Here is a 19085-nt window from a genome sequence, read left to right as displayed (position 1 = left end):
TTTTTTTTTTAACACCACAAAATAATATTTAATTTCATTACGTACTCATTAACGTATGATAATTGCGATCTACAAATCGTAAGCGTTGTATAACACACCGGTGCTTTGTACAAAATTGAGGGAAGGAGACGGAAATCACCGGTAATAACAAATTAAATGTCTATCTCTATTCAAAATACAATTTCATTATTCAAATCAAAATTGATTTTCACCATTCCAATCTCCGGGTGGCGAGTAAAGTACGTAGTTACCTCTCCCCGAGATTCAATTCCGGTGGCTCTGTTCTGTGGCAAACAGTTTTGGTGGTTACCTACGACGAATGAAATTGTCTTCGTCGCCGAGACAATTCGCATTGACTTAATTGTATTTTGTTTTGTAATGTATTTTTCGTCGAAAACGGGAAAGGGGTCTTAGAATTCATTTTTAATCAAAAGTTGTAAACATTTTTTATTGAGGACAATAGTCGATCAATATATAAAATTCTCGGAACGACAAGTGCACATCAATAATAATAATAGAATAAAATAAATATCAGACATCACATACGTGGCTCAGATGCCAAAGTAAGTAGCCAAAGCACTTGTGTTATGGAAATCGAAAAAAAACAACGGTACCACAAACACCCAGGCCCGAGACAATATAGAAAATTTAGTTTCTACACTGACCCAGAAATCGAACCCGGGACTTCGGAGATGGCGACACCAAGAAAATCGGAGTGCAAGCTACTCGACCACGGAGGTCGTCAAATTTGTAGTATTTTCGTCAAAAATCATTGATAGTTAGCACACAAACTAGTTAATTTGTGTACCTACCAATGATTTTTGGCGAAAATACGCGTTCCGAGATGGCATACGACATTTTTTTTAATTACATTTAAACATAATTTTAGGCACTTCAAAAGTTTTATTTAAATAAAATTCTATTGTTCTTGGTTGTATATATTATGGCCATTATGGTTTCTTTTTTATTTCAGAATTTAAGGGGTACAATTTTCTTAACTAAATATAGTCCTACAAAAGTTCATAAACATTTGACTGCAGGTATCTAAACGAGACTCAATTGAACAAAAAGTGACAAACAGACAACGTGGTTAAATAATTTGTTAAGTAAAACTATTAAACTTATTATTTATCAAAAAATTGGAAAATAATAAACGTTCAACAATTTTTCAATTTACATTTTTTATTTTCATGCCCAGAGATGAACAAGCGCCCGGGGTTTAACCCGGCGCTTACAAAGCGAGGGCAGAAACTATTTAAGTATGGCTAAATATTTGTTGTGAATTGAGTTTTGTTCAAATTTAATGATTTATTACAAAATGTTTATTGCTTTCTGATCTAGACAATTCGATTTGCCTTTCTATTGAATCGATTCGCTTGAAAGTAGCATTGAAATAAATCGACACAAAAAATCGTTAGATAGTCTACACCTGAATCGATCTTCATAAAAATCGAATTGTAATGTGCATTTTTACCAGTAACGAAATTTGGAGTAAGTATGGAATCATACGAAATTTTTTTTTTTGCCGTTTCTGCCCGCGATTTTGGGCAGAAATGTTTTTTTAGGTATTAGCCCATTGTTTAATAAGTCCGGAATACATTTCTTTAAAATCCTATTTCCAAAGTAGTTAGTGGCTCATCATTACAAATTTACCAGAGATCATCGACCTTGTACTATAGTTATTACCATGTTATTACCAATATTTCATATTAAAAATTTTCTGAAAGTTTGACCGATTCCATATTACACAAATATACTAAGAGGGCACAGATGAAAATGTCATAAAACGTACAATAACGTACCAGTTATTGTGTTTCGCCAAACATTTACGAAAACCAAAATTGAAAGCCAGTAAATTGATTGGGAACATTTCCTTTTTATTAATTGACCATAAGTATAATTCGAAATTTCGCGGTAACATGACCGCAGTAAGCCAATTCATTAATAAACGAATATCAGTTGTAAACAGTAACATCGGGTATTATATGTTAAATCGGATCAGGGGGAAGTGCCCCTGATTGTATCTACTGTTGACATATACAGGTTGTTAAGTAAAGGATTTTATCTACGCCTATAATTGCGAAAGAAACTCTGTTACACCTAAACTGCAAAACCAGTTTTGATGAAAAAATGATGGTGAAATACTATGTATGTATTTTGTGACCCAGTGTTTTTGACGAAGTGCATTAAAGAGACCTATCAATACTTGTGATACATTATCATAGCATCAAAATAGCTAATTGAATACAGACTGTAGAAGCTGGAGTTATAAAGTCAATATAGGTTATGTTTACAACATTGTCCTGTATTTCGCTTCAGATGTTTGTGCGTAGTAGTAACGTGTTCTGTCGCAATGAATATGAATAAAATTAAATCTGCCCAAATGGCAGAAATCTGCCATAAATGGTCACACTGTTCTCAATCTCAATGTGACATTGACATTGGCAAGAGGCCTTTAGTCAAAACGTTCCTTTGCTAACTTTCTTATGTCTCGTTTAAATATTGTCTAAACATTTCTGTTATCTTGTGTTTTGTTTTTTACTTTGTGTCACTACTGTTTAATTGATTATTTGATAAGGTATTTTATAGCTATAATGTTTTTTGTGTGTACTATAAAATAACCAATACTAATTTAGGTAAGTATTCAATCATCCATAAAATGAAACAAGCGTAAAGGAACGTTACCATAGTCTATGGTCGAACTGTATCATTTGCGTTGTGTTCTTGCGTTTATTGTAAAATACATTGTTTTACAATTTATTTATTCCCGACTTCTAAAAATATACACAAATATATAGATAACTAGGCATAAATTAAAACGTAAAATTGTACTAACAAAGTCTATGAACCTCTCTTCGTTGATTTTATGATTATTGTGTCAGCTTACGCCCTCCTTTTTTGGTGTAGAGATAGATGGGACCTAGAGGAAGCCATACCAGGAGGCTACATTTTGTCACAGCAATTAACCTTAAAGGGGGCGCAATAAGGTATGAATGTATAAACATAACCATATAATTTTAAAACGCAACAACATACCAATACACACATATTAACTGCAACCTTTGCAATTATTAACCCGTAAAAATATACATTCTATCAGGAAAGTAAGATTTCGCCGGATAATTCAATTTCATCATTCATCTATTTTTTTTTAATAACCCCACCAACATATTTTAGTGTTAGCATTTTGTCTCTTTTTTATTGATTATACCCAACGAATCGATAACTTATTCTTTAAATTTGATAGTTATTGCGAGCAGCAATAAGCATTTTGAATTAAATAACCGATTACACAGCTTTTGCTAACAAAAGTTTGTATGAATAACCAATGTGAAAAGTACTATTGAAAGGGTTGGAACCCTAACAAGCCGTGACCAGGTTCACGGCATAAAACAGAAAACTACAGGTCCACAAATTTATTTAAAACCGGTTAAAGATATTTTACATTATGTATCAGTGGAATTATTAAGGTGCGTTTCCACTGACGCGGGACTGGGCGGAGTGAGAGGAGCGGACCATGAATTGATAAATCACAGTACTCGAAATCTCCACACCGCATCAGTGGAAACAGTGTAAGTGGAGCGAAGCGAACTTTCAAATAAAATATGACATGCGGCCCCGAGCCGAACAGAACGGAGTCGAGCAGGCTGTGGTGCCAAGCGGAGCGCACAAAGCGGACGGTAGCGGGACGTTGCGGCGCGGCGGGTAGAGTTGACTTGTCAGGACTCGTGCGCTGCATTTTAGTTTAGTTAGCGATATTACGTCGACATTGTATGGGAATCAAAATGGACGAGAAGCTAATTGAAAGTGTCAAAAATTTCCATGTTTAAGGGATGCACGACTGACATACAAATGCAACGAAACCAAAGATGCGGATAAAAGCGCTGCTCTTTTTCTTTACCGACAACTAGAGATTGAATTTGACTGATAGGAACACGGCTCAACGCAGCTCTGGTTTGCCCTTCTCCGCTTTACTCCGCCCAGCTCCAGTCAGTTGAAACGCACCCTAACGAGCATTTATGCCTTTATGTGTATGTGTCATAACGAATCTCATAAAGTATATAAATAACGAAATCAAAAATAAAAATTATTTTGTTTTACATGCAATACAATGAAAGATAAAAGAAAAGAAGAAGTAATAATATACAAATACGATAAAAGTTTATAATCGCATAATTATTATGCCAATAAAAACTTGTAACAAGAATGGAGGGTATTCAGCTTGTAATTGATGCTCTTGTGGTGTTTCCATAATTTATTAACCACTTACAAAAAGAAAAGTCAGAATTTATCACATCGTTGTCCGATGCATGGTGGCATCGTGCAACGCGATCAAATAAATAAGCGAATTAATTAAAAACTCGTTTGCTGACGAATATAAAATGCACAAAATTTGCATTTTCACACAAACTGTACGAAAAATCCGCTATCAAAATTTTTTTCAAAGAATTTTATTATAAAAAGGGATTCTTTTTTCTTTTTTATACTTCACAATATGGAAATACGAAACTCGCTTGTTAAACCCATTATTTCGAGCGACCTGTATATATTCCGTTTTACCACGCGATTTTGTTTGCTTGTTCAGCCTCGTTTTTTGTGCTATCCGACGTGGATATCTTTATACTTTCGTGCGTTTATACATATAAAATTCCTTGTAAATAACTACGCGTACTGTTGTTTTAAGTACAATGCCATCAAATTTAATGCACACACAGGTTTCGTAAATTGAATAACTCTTTTTTTATGGAAATTAGTTCACGTTACTATCACAACCAGAGATGTGCAATTTGTTAACGCCGGGTATAAGTCGGGTTAAAACCCATTAACGACCAAACTCAAGGGCAAAAGGTATTAACTAAATATATGTTGTAAATCGAGTTTGTTAAAATTGAATAATATTATTACAAAATGTTATTGTTTGATTTTTAAAACAGACAGACATGACAATAACTATGACCATATTAATGATACCCTCTCTAAGGTAGTTAATTGACTTAATGCCAACAATTTATTGTTTAATGCCAAGAAGACAAAATGTGTTAAATTGGAATTACCTAACTTAAAATCGACTAGTCCAAACATAAAAATAAACGGAGAAAAGTTAGACCTTGTTAATAAAGCAGTCTTCTTGGGAGTGACCTTAGATAGTAATAATAAAATAAAAAATAAAAAGTGAAATCAGCGTAATAACCGAGCAGTAGCTTAATGTAATGTAATTGTGACGTTTTCAAGTGTAAATTTATTTTACATATGGAATAAATGATCTTTGACTTTAATCTTTGACTTTGATTTTGCTTTCTAGAATATTCGATTTGCCTTTCTATTGAATCGATTCGATTGAAATAGATCGATACAAAAAATCGTTAGATGGTATGAATTTGAATCGATGTTCGTCCGTTCGTACACGCAACTACAGTCACCACCGTCCAATACATATATATATACATATTTATTTATATACATATATATACCTACTCCCGGACACAAAATTCGAGCCACCCCGCATTACTGTCATAAAGGGTTAGAATACAAAAATAGTGTAATCATCGAAGAAAAAGTTTTCCCCCGGTTTTCCAAATCCAAATTCCCAACAAGGACTTATGGAAAAGACGTTTAGTATACAAGTTTCAAGAGTGCATAATAGTTTTTGATCAATCAACCATTGTTAAAGCTTAATACTGAAAATGCGTGGTGGCTCGAATAAATAAATTTATTTTATTTTTAGTAACATGAACTTTCACAAAATAACACCCGAATCTACGAGTATTATTTAAAAACTGGCATAATAAATACGAAATGTAGCAACACTATAGCGGTCAATTTTAACATCGCGACCATTGACTTACAATTATATGGACGTCGGGTCCGCGCTAAAAAGTGTCCGCACTTGTAAGGCGCTAAAATCGTATACAGAGCGCGACACTCCGCTTTAGTCTTCATTTGTTCTACTGACAGCGCGATACTGCGATGACATTACAATTTAAATTTCGAATAGGTTGACTTGGGACATTTTTTTCGTGGTTTTTGTATTAGACCCGTCGTCCATTTATTTGTAAGTCAATGATCGCGACCCAGGTTTATTGATCGACAATCATTTTTAACACATTACATTTATATAACAACATCCCGTTTACATAGGACTACAGTGATTGAATCCTACGAAAATGACAAAATTCTTTTATCAATAGTGTTTACGTGCACATTTCGTACTTAGCAACGATATAGCATAGCACTGTAGCATAAGCACAACGCAAATGTTTTATTGTCTATTCTCTCTTTAGTGAACATGGACGTGTATGACTTGCTTACACTCCGGGGAGTGCTGAGACGACATAAGAATTGATGTGAATCGCGCTACTCGTGTTTGTAATGTTGCTACGATGTCGCACCGTCGCGTGTCGGTCTGACCTAGTTGCATGCAAATTTTAGTAGCAATAGAGCCAGGAAAGTACTGCCACCTTGCCTATTATTATTATAACACCCTTATTCTTCAAAGCCTACCCACATTACTGCTTGGTTGCACAAATAGGCAAGGTACTTTCCTGGATGAACTCATTCACAAGGAGCTCTGCTGCTACAAAAATTTGCAACAAAAGAAACTAGGTCAGACCGACGGTGCGACATCATAGCAACATTACAAACACGAGCAGCGCGACTCGGTTACCTATCAGAAGTCCGAAATGACATTTTCCAGAAGTAACGTTTGCTCGAAATTTCATAACCTCGAAAGTAATTTTGAGAGGAAAATGTTTTTTCTTTTAAATCTAACTTAACCTAACCTAACCGAACCTAATCGTGTCTTTGCGATAAACATCCAACATATTCTGAAAGAACAACGGTTTCGTTAATAATTCGGTTTTCGGGGTAATGAAAATTCAAACAAACATTATTTCGGACAAAATAAATTCGAGTTTGTGACCTGTCAACTTATGTCTGAGGGTGACGGGCGCAGTGCCCCTCAGATGCGATTTAAAACTCTGAGTGGCAATGCAACTTTTATGCACAGGGGTGTCGCTTTCCACCAGGCGCAGGACTTGTTCAGGTCACTTGATGTCATAAAGAAAAAGTAAAAAATTCATCATTTGTCATTATACCCATCATTACACATCCTCTGACTTCACTACTGGTGGGTATAATCTCCCGAGGTTTGTGCCATCCACCATCTGCATTAGTTGGTGCGCATGTAACGCAAATCAAATTAGTGCAGAAGCGCTGCAACATAATTGTCGGATGACTCTACACTCACGTATATATTACGTTAATCATCGAGTATATAACCAGAAGTAGAGACGAAATGTAATTTAATTTGTTTGAAAATTATTCTGCCATATCATTACTGTGACAACTGCGCTCCGATTGGCTAGCCCGAGTTCGAAACAATTGACGGGTGTCGTCAATGGGTGTCGTCAACTGTTTCTCTTCAAATCGACCAGTTAACTTGACCTTTGCTATAATGGACGAAAATTGCGAATTTACATATTTAATATTTAATTACCGATGAAATATGATTCCGTTTGTTTTGTAATTAGATGTTTTGCTGTTTTTCCTACACCACCGAAAAGAACAGCGCGGTATTGTTAGAGATATTATCTTTATTACAATAAACACTGAATATTTTTTTGGAATATACGGAGACGTACACACAGGTCAGTAGTTGGCCTGTCTGTATTTCAGTGCAAAGGAGTGTTGATATTTATAAGAGCTGTGTCGCTAATGTGTTACCAGGAATATATGGCCCATATTTCGTCTCTGTTTCTGGTTATATACTCGATAACGTTAATGGACATGATATTAATACGAGAAACAAAAATAAACTCAATACAATACAATACAAATATTCTTTATTGCACACGGACATAATAATACAAAAAAGTAAAAGTGGCAGGTACAAAAGGCGGCCTTATTGCTAAATAGTAATCTCTTTCAGGCAACTTTCGGGTTACAGGAAAAACTGTAAAATACAGTAATTTGAGGGCGCAACAGACTACTACACTACTAACTAGTAGTAACTAAAACGTTGACTAAAGATTGACATGTCCATCAATTTTGTAAAAAAGGGAGAATATTGAGTTGTATTTAAAAATAATTATAAAACAAAATATTTTATATCATACTTGACTTATTCATCTACACTCTCCTAAATATATAAAATTTAAAAGTGGTAATTACTATTTTAATATTTTTTTTAAATAGTGCAAATTTGGGTCTATGTTCGTCTGAAACCATATGTTAATATTTAGGTCACTCTATTTCTGAATATTAGTGAAACGAAACTACGATCTCATATTTACTAATATGGTGACCTATTTAGAAACAATAGGTCACCATATTTGTAAATATGAGATCGTCTCAAGTTACACTTTTACATTTTAGAACATAAAGAAAACATCATAACACAAAGAAAAATTTTTATTGCAAGATTAAACCAAGTCGTAACAAGTTTGTTAAGGCCATTAATAACACAGATATCGAAAAAATAAGCTAATAACCTACAAAATTAAATAAAAGTATAATACGTTCCAAGTGCTCATCAGTCTTTTCTGATAGTATTGCTTATTAAAAATTACGCCGATTACTCTACTTTCTTGGTTAAAATGATCAAACCATAACAGTATTTACTACAATCGTACGCTTTGAAAACGGTGGTACTTAAATTATAAGTATTGAATTATAAAAATCTGTATAATAAGTAGGAATTACATTTTTAGAATATAGAGAGATAATAAAAATAGAATCAAAGTTCTATTTTTAAAAAATAATTACATAAATTGATGATACATATAATTACATAAACTCGTTAGAAATGACAGTTTTTCGAATCCAAATCGGGTATTTTTGTATTTCAAACACACCAAAGTTTCAGGCCCTTTTCATGGTAAAGTCATCAACTACGACATAACTATGTCTAATGTAGACGTAGGCTGCGGTTCCACCCCAAGTTGTAGATATCAATTTCAAGGCCAGAGTGAATAGACATTGTTTATGTGTACATGCTACGTAGTTACTTTCCATCAAGTGAGATGAAAGTGAAATGCGCACTTAATTTTTTTATTTTTTAATATGAAAAATCGCGAAAGCCTAAGAACTGGATAATTATAAATTAGTATTACGTAAAATTTTTATTCATAATTTTGTAAAAAATAATGTATCGGATTGTAAATGTAATGGTGTAACAAACCTAATCATAGACTTTACTAATCAACTTTGTTCGTCGGATAGTTCTCTAAAAATCCGCTAGATGATATTGACCCTTTTTATTCCTGCATAGCGATGTTAAGATTTTTCCTCGGATAGTGACTAATTGAACCGAATTTTATTTATGTGTGACAAACATCAGTACTATTGATATGTACCTAGGAGTTGAGTCCTTGTGGGAACGGCTGCCTGGACCTATCTGATAGTTACTTTTATACTTTTTGTATATGTAAGTGTAGTATCGCTCTCGCCGGTTACAATTAATTTGGCACCTTGTATGTTTGTATGAATACTTTTGGAAAAAAAACGTGACATTGGACTGGAAGTTTTTTTACTCAATTTGGTGACGTCATCAAGTATGAAAAGAATCCCCTCTACAATGGTAAATTTAATAACGGCTATATACTGTGAAGTAGCAGTTCCTTGTGAAAGAGTTCGCCCAAGGAAGGCAGTACTTCCGTTAACCTTACCTATCTACCTTTCTGTGTGAAAAATACCGCGTTTCACTTTAGAGTGCTGCTGATTGTGACATGGGACTTGTCAACTTATGTCTCAAGTTGATGGGCGCAGTGGCAGTGCATCTCAGATCTTTGTGATTTAAAACTGCAATACGACAAGTGCAATACGTGTAGATTACTTGTTTAGGTTATTTTATTGTCTTATTGTATTGTATGTACATTAGTCCTTAAGGTAAATATTATATGGGTCATATGGCCTGAAATAAATTTAAAAAAAAGGTTGTATTATAATATAATATGCGGCCATACATAGATTACGTTACAGTCACTGAATTCAAATACTTAGGGCAATTGTAAACGAGCGTCTTAAAGATTATAGTGATATCGAAATAGAGCGTAGGGCGCTGGTTGTACGGGGCAATATGCTGATCCGCAGGTTTGCTCGCTGTACTAAAGAAGTAAAGATTTTGCTTTTCAAGACATATTGTCAGTCGTTTTACACGAGCAGTCTGTGGATCGCATACAACAGATGTGCCTACAGTGCTCTGCGCGTACAGAATAACAACATCTTCAGGGCTTTGTTGGGGTTGCCGAGCTTCGGCAGCGCGTCGGGGATGTTTGCCGAAGCCCGCATTAATGATTACTACGCGATTATGCGTAAAACGGTGAACTCTCTGAGATGCAGATTGCGCTGCAGCACTGACAACGCCCTGAAGATGATTGCCGATAGGGGTGAAGGTCCCATCCACAAATATTGAATGGAACTACTCAAAGGGGTTTACATCCATGTCCGGAGCTAACAAGTTTCGGAATGATTATATTGTGCTCTCCTTTTTGATTTTGATACTTTAGTAATTACTTACTTAACCTAATTTTAAGGCAAATTGTTACTAGTTTACTACCAATATTACTATGGATGATTTCCGAAATAATTTTTTTTTCTTTACTATAATACAGCTTTTGTGTACATGCATGACCAAATCTGCGTATTGCATGACAAAAATCCGCGGAAGTAATCCATTTAGATCGTTCAGTTTCTTTTACCAATAACATTCTAGAAGTCATAAATGTGAACAAATTTCATTTACAAAACGCAAACTCTAGAGTTTACTCAATATACTCAATATACATATATCTGCCTCACGAACGAACTTGTGGTATTTGATTAATTTAACCATTTCAAATGTAATTTTCATAATGAATAAAGATATTTTAATTTTAATTTTCACAATCAAATAATTGTTTGTATAGAGTTTATTTATTCCAGTCATTACCTGTATTGCCAACCGCTGTGGCGTGTTAATGCGGTAATATTTAATTCACTACCAATCTATTGAGCTCATAATTCAATTGTCTCTGATTAATTTTCGTCCACATTGATGTCGCGTGAAATACAAGGGATTAACGGATGGCCAATGCGTTTATTTGTTAATATTCGTTAAGGCCCAATTTACATTGCCGCGGAACGGATTGGAAGCAAAGTTTATAACAAAATTGTAAATAACGTAATGAAGTTTGTGTCAACTATGTTACGTACCTACTAGATGCGTGTGCTGTAACTGCCCGTAACTGTGCAAGAATTCTTTAAAAGACGCGCTATCTAGGTATAGGCTCGTATGTAATTTATACGCCACATAGTTGTAATAAAGTTTATTATGATGTACAATGTTACGCACCTTAAACGTTACAAACCTTTGCTTCCATTCTCTTCCGCGGCAATGTAAATTAAGCCTTGATATAAGGATCGACATTAGTGTCATCGTCTTATATCTTTCTTGTCCGTAGATTAACAACAAGGAGTGGTGCAAGAAAGGACGCAAAGGTGGACACTGCAGCATGAAATGTGAAGGTAAAGTATCCTTAGTGTTTTTTTTTTTTTTTTTTTTTAGAAAATCATAAATATTTTTTTAAGTAATCTTCAACTAAAAACAATAGCTTATTGTTACTGAATTAAAACCCTACAAGTTGCCTAAGGTTCAATTTACACCGCCGCGGAACAGAAAGGAAGGGAATGTTTTGTAACCAGAGCATAATGAATTTGTGGAGTTTATGTCACGTAACGTTCAAACTAACTAGCCAAGAAACGAGTCGTGAGATAAGAAGAATTCTCGCGCAGTTTCGGGATTTTCTGTAGCTACCGTATCGCACACACTCAACATGGCCCTGCATCAGGGAAACCCTGTCTCGCGGGTGCCATGGAGACACACATAGACAACCACAAATTACATCCAAAATTAGAAGAGAAATAAATTTAGGCCATACAAATATTTATTCCGGCCCGGTAATCGAACCTGGGACCTCTGCATGGCAGTCCGGCATGGTCACCGTTTGGCCACGGAGGCATCGTATCTAGGTTGTACGTTACACAATAACTAAAATTCATTATGATATGTACAATATCATGACAAAAATTAGCTTCCCTTCGCAATAGAAATTAAACCTAGAAATAATTGCATTTTTTTTGCAATAATTAAATTTACCTTATGAGTATTTACGATACGTTTTCAGATGAATTGCAGCCTCAAATGCATCTTAGATTGATTTTTTATCAGGTATTTTTATAACACTACGATCAGGTCATTTGACACTGACTGCACCTACCTATTTATTATTTGATCTTTGCTTTTAAAGCTAGTTTTTGATCCCGTAATAGTGCGGTGGTCACATTTGGCACCAAAGTGTCAATAAATACATTGCGTACCGTTTACGTAAGAGAAACATTTCTACATAACTGTGATGATGCGTATATTTTATTTTCCAGATCTCCTAAACGAAGACCTGGCAGACGACGTGCGTTGTGCAAAACGGATCTACGACCGCGTTGGTTTCAAGGCTTGGCCAGCTTCTTACGCCTACTGCAAGGAGAAAAGTCTACCTGACTTATCCCGTTGTTAAAACAATCTACAGAAGAGGTATTGACTCCGTGCTTCAAACTAGCGCTATCCAACGGACACCTGACTTGAACTTTGACATTTAAGTACAAATATATCCTCATCCGCTGTAATCCGTTGTTCCGATGTTACAACGACTCTCGCGACATACTGTATATTCAAATTACATTTAACATCTTTGTTTCCCTATTAAGTATACTTTAAGTTCGTTAGGCTATAATTATCTTAGTTTTGTACGTTTTTATTACTGTGTTTTTCTGTGACACCGAATGTTATAGAAATACAAACTATTTGTTCCAAAATAAACAACACGGCACACATTTAACAATTACGATACGTCATAATACATGACAGGAAGAAAAAATAGAATATTTAAAAATTTGATACACACGCAACTATGAAATACAAACCATAATAACAAGTAATGAAGCAACAAAACAAAACAATGCTGTACTATTACGGAATCCTATATCCACTCAGCTTGGTGTTGTCGCACTGCTCTAGTGTTACGACGCTGATTTTCAGTGGGATTCTATAATAGAAAATAAATACATGGAAAACACTTCATTATAATAATAGTTCTTTTTTTCTTCAAATTATTATAGCTCCATTGATACAATGGATGATTCTGCCATGTCAAGTTAAGGAAGAAACAGTTAAAGAAGAGGAGATAATAATAGTTCAATAATATAATCGTCAGGTCGGTAATATAAGTTGACTGAATAGTCATTTTTATCCAATATGTCGGATTCAAGGTGGCCGCCATCTTTTATTTACTAATCCTATCCGCTAATGGCGCTGCTATCGTTTTCGTTGAGCGCTTTATATCATAGCATGGAGTCAATAAATAGTGTTTTAATCTATATAATAATTTATTAAAGTATCTTATGCCGCTAGCTTGAAAAGAACTAACTCCTACTCTAGCACTACTCATAGTACAGTTAAGTTCGTGGCTCTATAAAATGACATTTTAACCTTTTAATTTTAGGTTATTGGTCATTGTTTATGTTAAATTCTAGTCTAAAGTTACGATAAAAGAAATATTTTTTTTTGTACAAAACATCTAAAAAGTTTGCTGGTATCGTCGGCAAAATTCGCAAAACTCGTATCTCCATTAAGGTGAACTTTAGAGTTGGCACAAAACACAGAATTACTAGAAATAACTAAAAGACAATCTATGATTATATTCCTATATTATAACTAAAAAAGGGTCTAGAAATCATATTTTAAACTTTAATTGCCCTATATTAGAAGAGTAAAAATGGGATTTCGCTCGAAAAAGGAGTTTCAAATTTAGTCGACGCCGATATGTTTCACATCTACATTCGTGAAGTAAATATTGAACATGGTACGCACCTGGGCTAGTAGGCGTTATACACGTAACCACACAACATAACGACTACCTATAACAATGAAGAAAAAACTAATCTTCTACGTACAGTTAGTTAGTCTAGAGTTTTAAGTAACATTTCATATAGGTAGTAAGTTTGCTAATCCACGTTCGAACACGAATTATAAATCTAATAACACATTATTGTGTATAAGTTCCTTTATTAAGTTAAGTTGCTTTAGTGCTTTAAGACGAGATAGTCATCATCGATTCATATCGTAATCTAGAAAATGATAGAGTATAAATATGCCGATTTTCATTATCATCGAATGCCATAATAATATTGTGATCATATTTACACAGGAGGATTTTTAAATAAAATATAATCATGAAAAAAATAAATCGACTAAATATGTAAATCATTAAGTCCGAGAAGAAAAGGCGTAAAAGTCAATTTATAAAAAAAATGAGTTATGTAATAAATAAATGGTTGGATTCAATTTTCATGCTCCTTCGGTCCGTTTACTGAAAGTTTACTGGTTCGCTAAAAATGGCTTTAGACGTTTGCATCTGCCGGTCATCCGCTTATTTTTAAATATCTGCTTCCACATCTGAAACAATCAGTGCAGAGTTTTTGGGGATACGGATGTTTTCAGATCACGACAAGATCGTCGGGAGCAGACCCTACTTATAGCGCGTGCCGGGTGTTTAGTGTTTATTAGCGAATCAGAGGTCGAGAATTCGGCGGCGTGTAGCGTTTGTTTTCTAAACAACAATTATCGAGTTTAGATTAACTTACGAACTTTTTGATTCAAGATAGCCCAGTGCTATTCGTATAAATGACGGCTCACGACATCATTAAAAACTTTAAGTATGCCTTTTATCTTTCATCTCTTTCGTAATAAAATTATGTACAATTATTATGTTTTACTCAAATTTATGACATTTCAATGATCATCAAATCTACAATAATCTACATTTATTCTGAAAATAAAAGTGTTTTCACTCATCCGCACCTGTATCCGTATCTGCAGATTTTAACTATGAAAAATTCGCATCCACGTCCACATCTGCAGATATCCTCGTAACTGACATCTGCGGCATCCCTAATAGATAGCTACAGAAATAAAAGAAATTTATAATGTTCGTATATTAGTTGATTTTCACACGTCTTGTAAATTTCATAATTTGGTGTTTACGCCCTTTTTTCCCCGATACACTCTTCTCCCTTTTATGGAACTTAAATTATGCATTTTTCCCATAAAAAAATGACTAAGAAGTATAATTAATGTTTGATTTGTAATGTAGACATAGGCATTAACTCATACAGTTCTTATGGACATTTAAGGACGATCCACACACATCAGGGCCGTGCCCGGGACGTGGACGGGGCGTGCTAATTTGCAGGACATGTGTGAACGAGTTCATACAAAATATACGCAACGATATTTTTTTTAACCCCTGACGGATATGTGCGGATAGACCTTAAATGTGCATCAAGTGCATCAAGATCCTTCAATTTAAGATCTAAGAACTTTATTGCATTCGCATTAACTAAAACCCTGTTAGTATAACTTAGAAGTTTAAGTTAATAACTTAGGTTTACACTGCCAGTTACCTAGGCGCTAAATTTAGTTTTAACTATATCCTAAGCTAACTATTAACTAACCAAAAAGGTTTTAGTTAATTTAGCTTATTGGATTATTTTATACGTTTTATTATGTTTTATTAATTAAACTTTAAATTTAAATAAATGATAAGATTAAAAAGAATTGTCTTGTTTACTCCTAATATATAATTATAAACTATAAAACACACTGCTGGACACAGGATTTCAATAATGATAAGAAAATCTTGGAACCATTCATTAACAACTGTTCTTTATTATCCCATATAATTCTCGCTACTGAAACAGATCACGTGATTTAGCCCAGTGCGAGGACTATTAATATTATTGATTTAAAGGTTTTGTCACTATTCCTTTCACCACTAAAGTAAGTGGTAATTACCTACTGATCTTCACTGCACATGATTTTATAAAGACTTAGAAGCTTTTACCTGGACTCGAACTAGCAGCCATCTGACAAGAAACTGCCATTATGTTCCAAACTAGGCAATCACTGCTTAATGCTTCATTTCTATGCATTGAACAACATCTGTCCAAATTTAAACCACCAAATCCGATCAAAGACTTTACTTGCAAGAAATTTATGTATGCAACGCCTGTCAGTTTAGTTAGGGCAACAGTATATATTCGGGAGATTCGCCTGAATAAATCTGTAGGCACTATCTAGGTGTGTTTCGTGCGCTCTATGTAACTGGATGAGTTCGCTGAGAAAATATTATTTGTCTCTGTTTTTGTATACTCAGTTGAAATATAGAACGAAAGACATTAATTTTTTATTGTTATTTATCTGAGGTACAGCATTTGCATAATATTATAAAATAAATTCGAAAGTTCTAGATGTATTTTGGAGGTTGACAATGCGTTCAAACACAAACTCAACTTAATTTCACATGAAGGCATCTATCTTCTTCGATGTCAATGAACAAAATAATACTTTATTGTGTTTGAAATACACGATAAAAGTACGAAAGTCCTAAACAAAAACTAATTTGTCTCGCTTTTTCAGTAGAAATAAGTGATACAAATTCCTTAAAGACAGATGTAATGCACTTGTAAGGTGGCATAAACGCTTCTGCCAGGTATCCTTTGGAAGGAAAGTAATTACATAACGGACAGGAAAACGACTGCATTATATTAAAATGTTATAAACGAAAATAAACAAAAAGAAAGAAAATAATTAAATTAAATAAAATGCAATACGTGTAAATGAATATCATAAATACATCCCAACATTTATATAAAATGAAATTTAGTAATAAAACTTAATTTTATCAATTGATCTTACGGGTGTGTGTGTGTGGTACATAATGAGACCTTGCAAAAAAGATTGAAACATATCGTGTCCATGCAACGTCAACATCTTTGTTCGCATGTTCTATACCAGTATATGATGTAATTAGTAACAGAAGCCTCTCGCTTGACCGCGTCTATTCAACTGTATAATATACATTCGTCTAATTTAGTAGCTAGCTTTGTCTAAATGTGTAATGGCCGTTTAGGTTTAATGCATACAAATGGGACAAATGTACGCAATCTGCATTGGAACAGGGCAGCGGCTATAATTCTCACTTGGAAACCTTCTGTAAAATTCAATCATTTATGTGCACACTGATAGCCTTTGAACAGCTGGACATTGCGTGAAGACCCGTCTTTTCAACCAATGTATCGTGTCCTGGCGACAATGACATTATGGTGCCGAAACATTGACGCTTAATAAGGGAACTGTGCACCGAATACGAGTTGCAAAAGGGCCATGGAGCGCGCTATGCTTGGTATCACACTCCTCGATAGAATTCGAAACACGGCAAGTTCAAGACGTTGGGGACCGTGTTTTATTTATAATATCAAGTGACGGGACGAACAAGTCGTACGCCTGATGGTAAGCTACACGCCTGTCCATAACAGTTGCAGTGCCATTCAGAGCTTTAAATCGCAAAGATCTAACGCCACTACACTGCTCTCATCAATGTGACATATAAGTTGACAAATCCCATGTGCCTGTAATTTCACCAGCACCTACCATTCAAAACCGGAACACAGTAACTCTGACATTACTGCTTGGTGGCAGAAATAGGTAAGGTGGCAGTACTTCCCTGGACGAACTCTTTCACAAGAAGCGCTATTGCTACTAAAACGGTATTATGACCTTAAGTAGAATTCGGCGTAAATGTACTTATATTTTAGTAGCAGTAGAGCTCCATGTGAAAGAGTTCGTCTAGGGAAATACTGCCACCATGTCAGCATTACTGTGTTTTTTAAAGGGTGGGGATGTTGGTTTTCCATTTTCTTCCCTATAGTGAGATGAAAAGTTGTAGCCTCAATGGGCACTCAGGATTCTATTAACCATTTTTAATATTAAATTATTTTTTTAACATTAACAGCCTTTGAAAACAATCGTAACTAAACATAAATATAATATGTTTTTTTTTTAAAAACCGACCTCGAAAGTTCGTGGGATTACACCTATTTGCCGAGTTTTATTGAAGTCGATTACTCGAAAGTGCGTGTGACTAGTGCAGTGGCAAATGTCTCTCAAATCTTTGCATATTAAAGCTCAGAGTGGCACTGCAACTGTTACGGACAGGCGTGTAGTTCATCCCGGAACAGGCCGAAGAAATCCGAGTCGTCCAATTGCACGTAGAATCATAATAAAAGTCGCGGGCAAAACCTGGACCAGAAACGCACATGACCGAAAAAGTTTGGCAGAAGCGAAAGGAAGCCAATACCGAGCAGTGATGATGAATACGTGTACACATAGATTCGACGACCCGGTAGCAAATTTGTATTGTACAAGCTGGACGTGGAGGTCCCGAATTCTATTCTCGATAGGACCAATTTGAGAAATAAACTTCTCTAAATTGTTTCTGCGTCCTGATTTTCATTCGAATCTGAATTGATCCGACCGGGTAGTCTCGACATCAGATGGGTTTCTGAGCGAGAAGATGAACCCGATTCCTACTGTATCTTTCTTTCTAATTTGTGAGTTAAATCAGCCATTGTTCCGATTAGAAATGTCAAAAGTCAGCCAGTTGTGAATCGTAATTATGCGTCTCGAATCGGAAAAGACGCAGTTTCCGATTGGGAGAGGCAATCAAAATCAAGCTGCTTGTCTGGGTAGTGCCCTAGAATGGATTTCATAGTATAAGACCAGGTAATTCAAAGTGTATATAATTATATCCATAATCCGTATTTCATAGGTAAGTAAATTACACTTGAAATACTCATTATTATTAAACTCTACTCTCATATCAAAGGCAGATTCTTCCAAGAAGAATGAATAAGAAACTCTATAGTCCATTTGTTTAAACAATCTTGATACATCTTTTTATTGAAACACATACTTTACAAATCAATAGGTATAAAAATAGGCATGCAATTTCATATGAAGCAAAGTATTTGTATTTGAAGGTAAGTAAAAATCATTTTATAAATGTATATTTCATTAAAGAGACATCTCAAGATTGTTTACATTTATTTAGTACCTAAACAAATGGACTGTAGGGGTAGTTTTTTGTAAATAAGCATTTGTATATATAGGAAATGAAACTATTTTTCCGGATTTAAATCGCGTATATTTGTTTTTT

At 34.7% G+C, this 19085-nt stretch overlaps 2 protein-coding genes across 3 annotated transcripts in view; one reads left to right on the top strand and one right to left on the bottom strand.

Moving 5' to 3' along the window:
• LOC113227495 (lysozyme-like) overlaps positions 1–13735 on the top strand; it is a 61474-nt gene extending 47739 nt beyond the window's left edge. For both annotated transcript variants that reach the window (XM_026460434.1, XM_026460436.1), the window contains 2 exons: positions 11439–11502; positions 12415–13735. In XM_026460434.1, the coding sequence (XP_026316219.1) occupies positions 11439–11502; positions 12415–12548 (198 nt within the window). In that variant the 3' untranslated portion in view covers positions 12549–13735. The remainder of the gene's footprint in view (positions 1–11438; positions 11503–12414) is intronic.
• The window catches only part of LOC113227494, a 195842-nt gene that overhangs the window by 117102 nt on the left and 59655 nt on the right, over positions 1–19085 (bottom strand). The window lies entirely within an intron of this gene.

Source organism: Hyposmocoma kahamanoa, unplaced genomic scaffold (genome assembly GCF_003589595.1).
Source record: "Hyposmocoma kahamanoa isolate Upper Pololo Valley unplaced genomic scaffold, ASM358959v1 210, whole genome shotgun sequence".
NCBI classification, from domain to species: domain Eukaryota; kingdom Metazoa; phylum Arthropoda; class Insecta; order Lepidoptera; family Cosmopterigidae; genus Hyposmocoma; species Hyposmocoma kahamanoa.
Note: the sequence above shows the minus strand (reverse complement) of the source record. Positions and strands in the feature narration are given on the sequence as shown.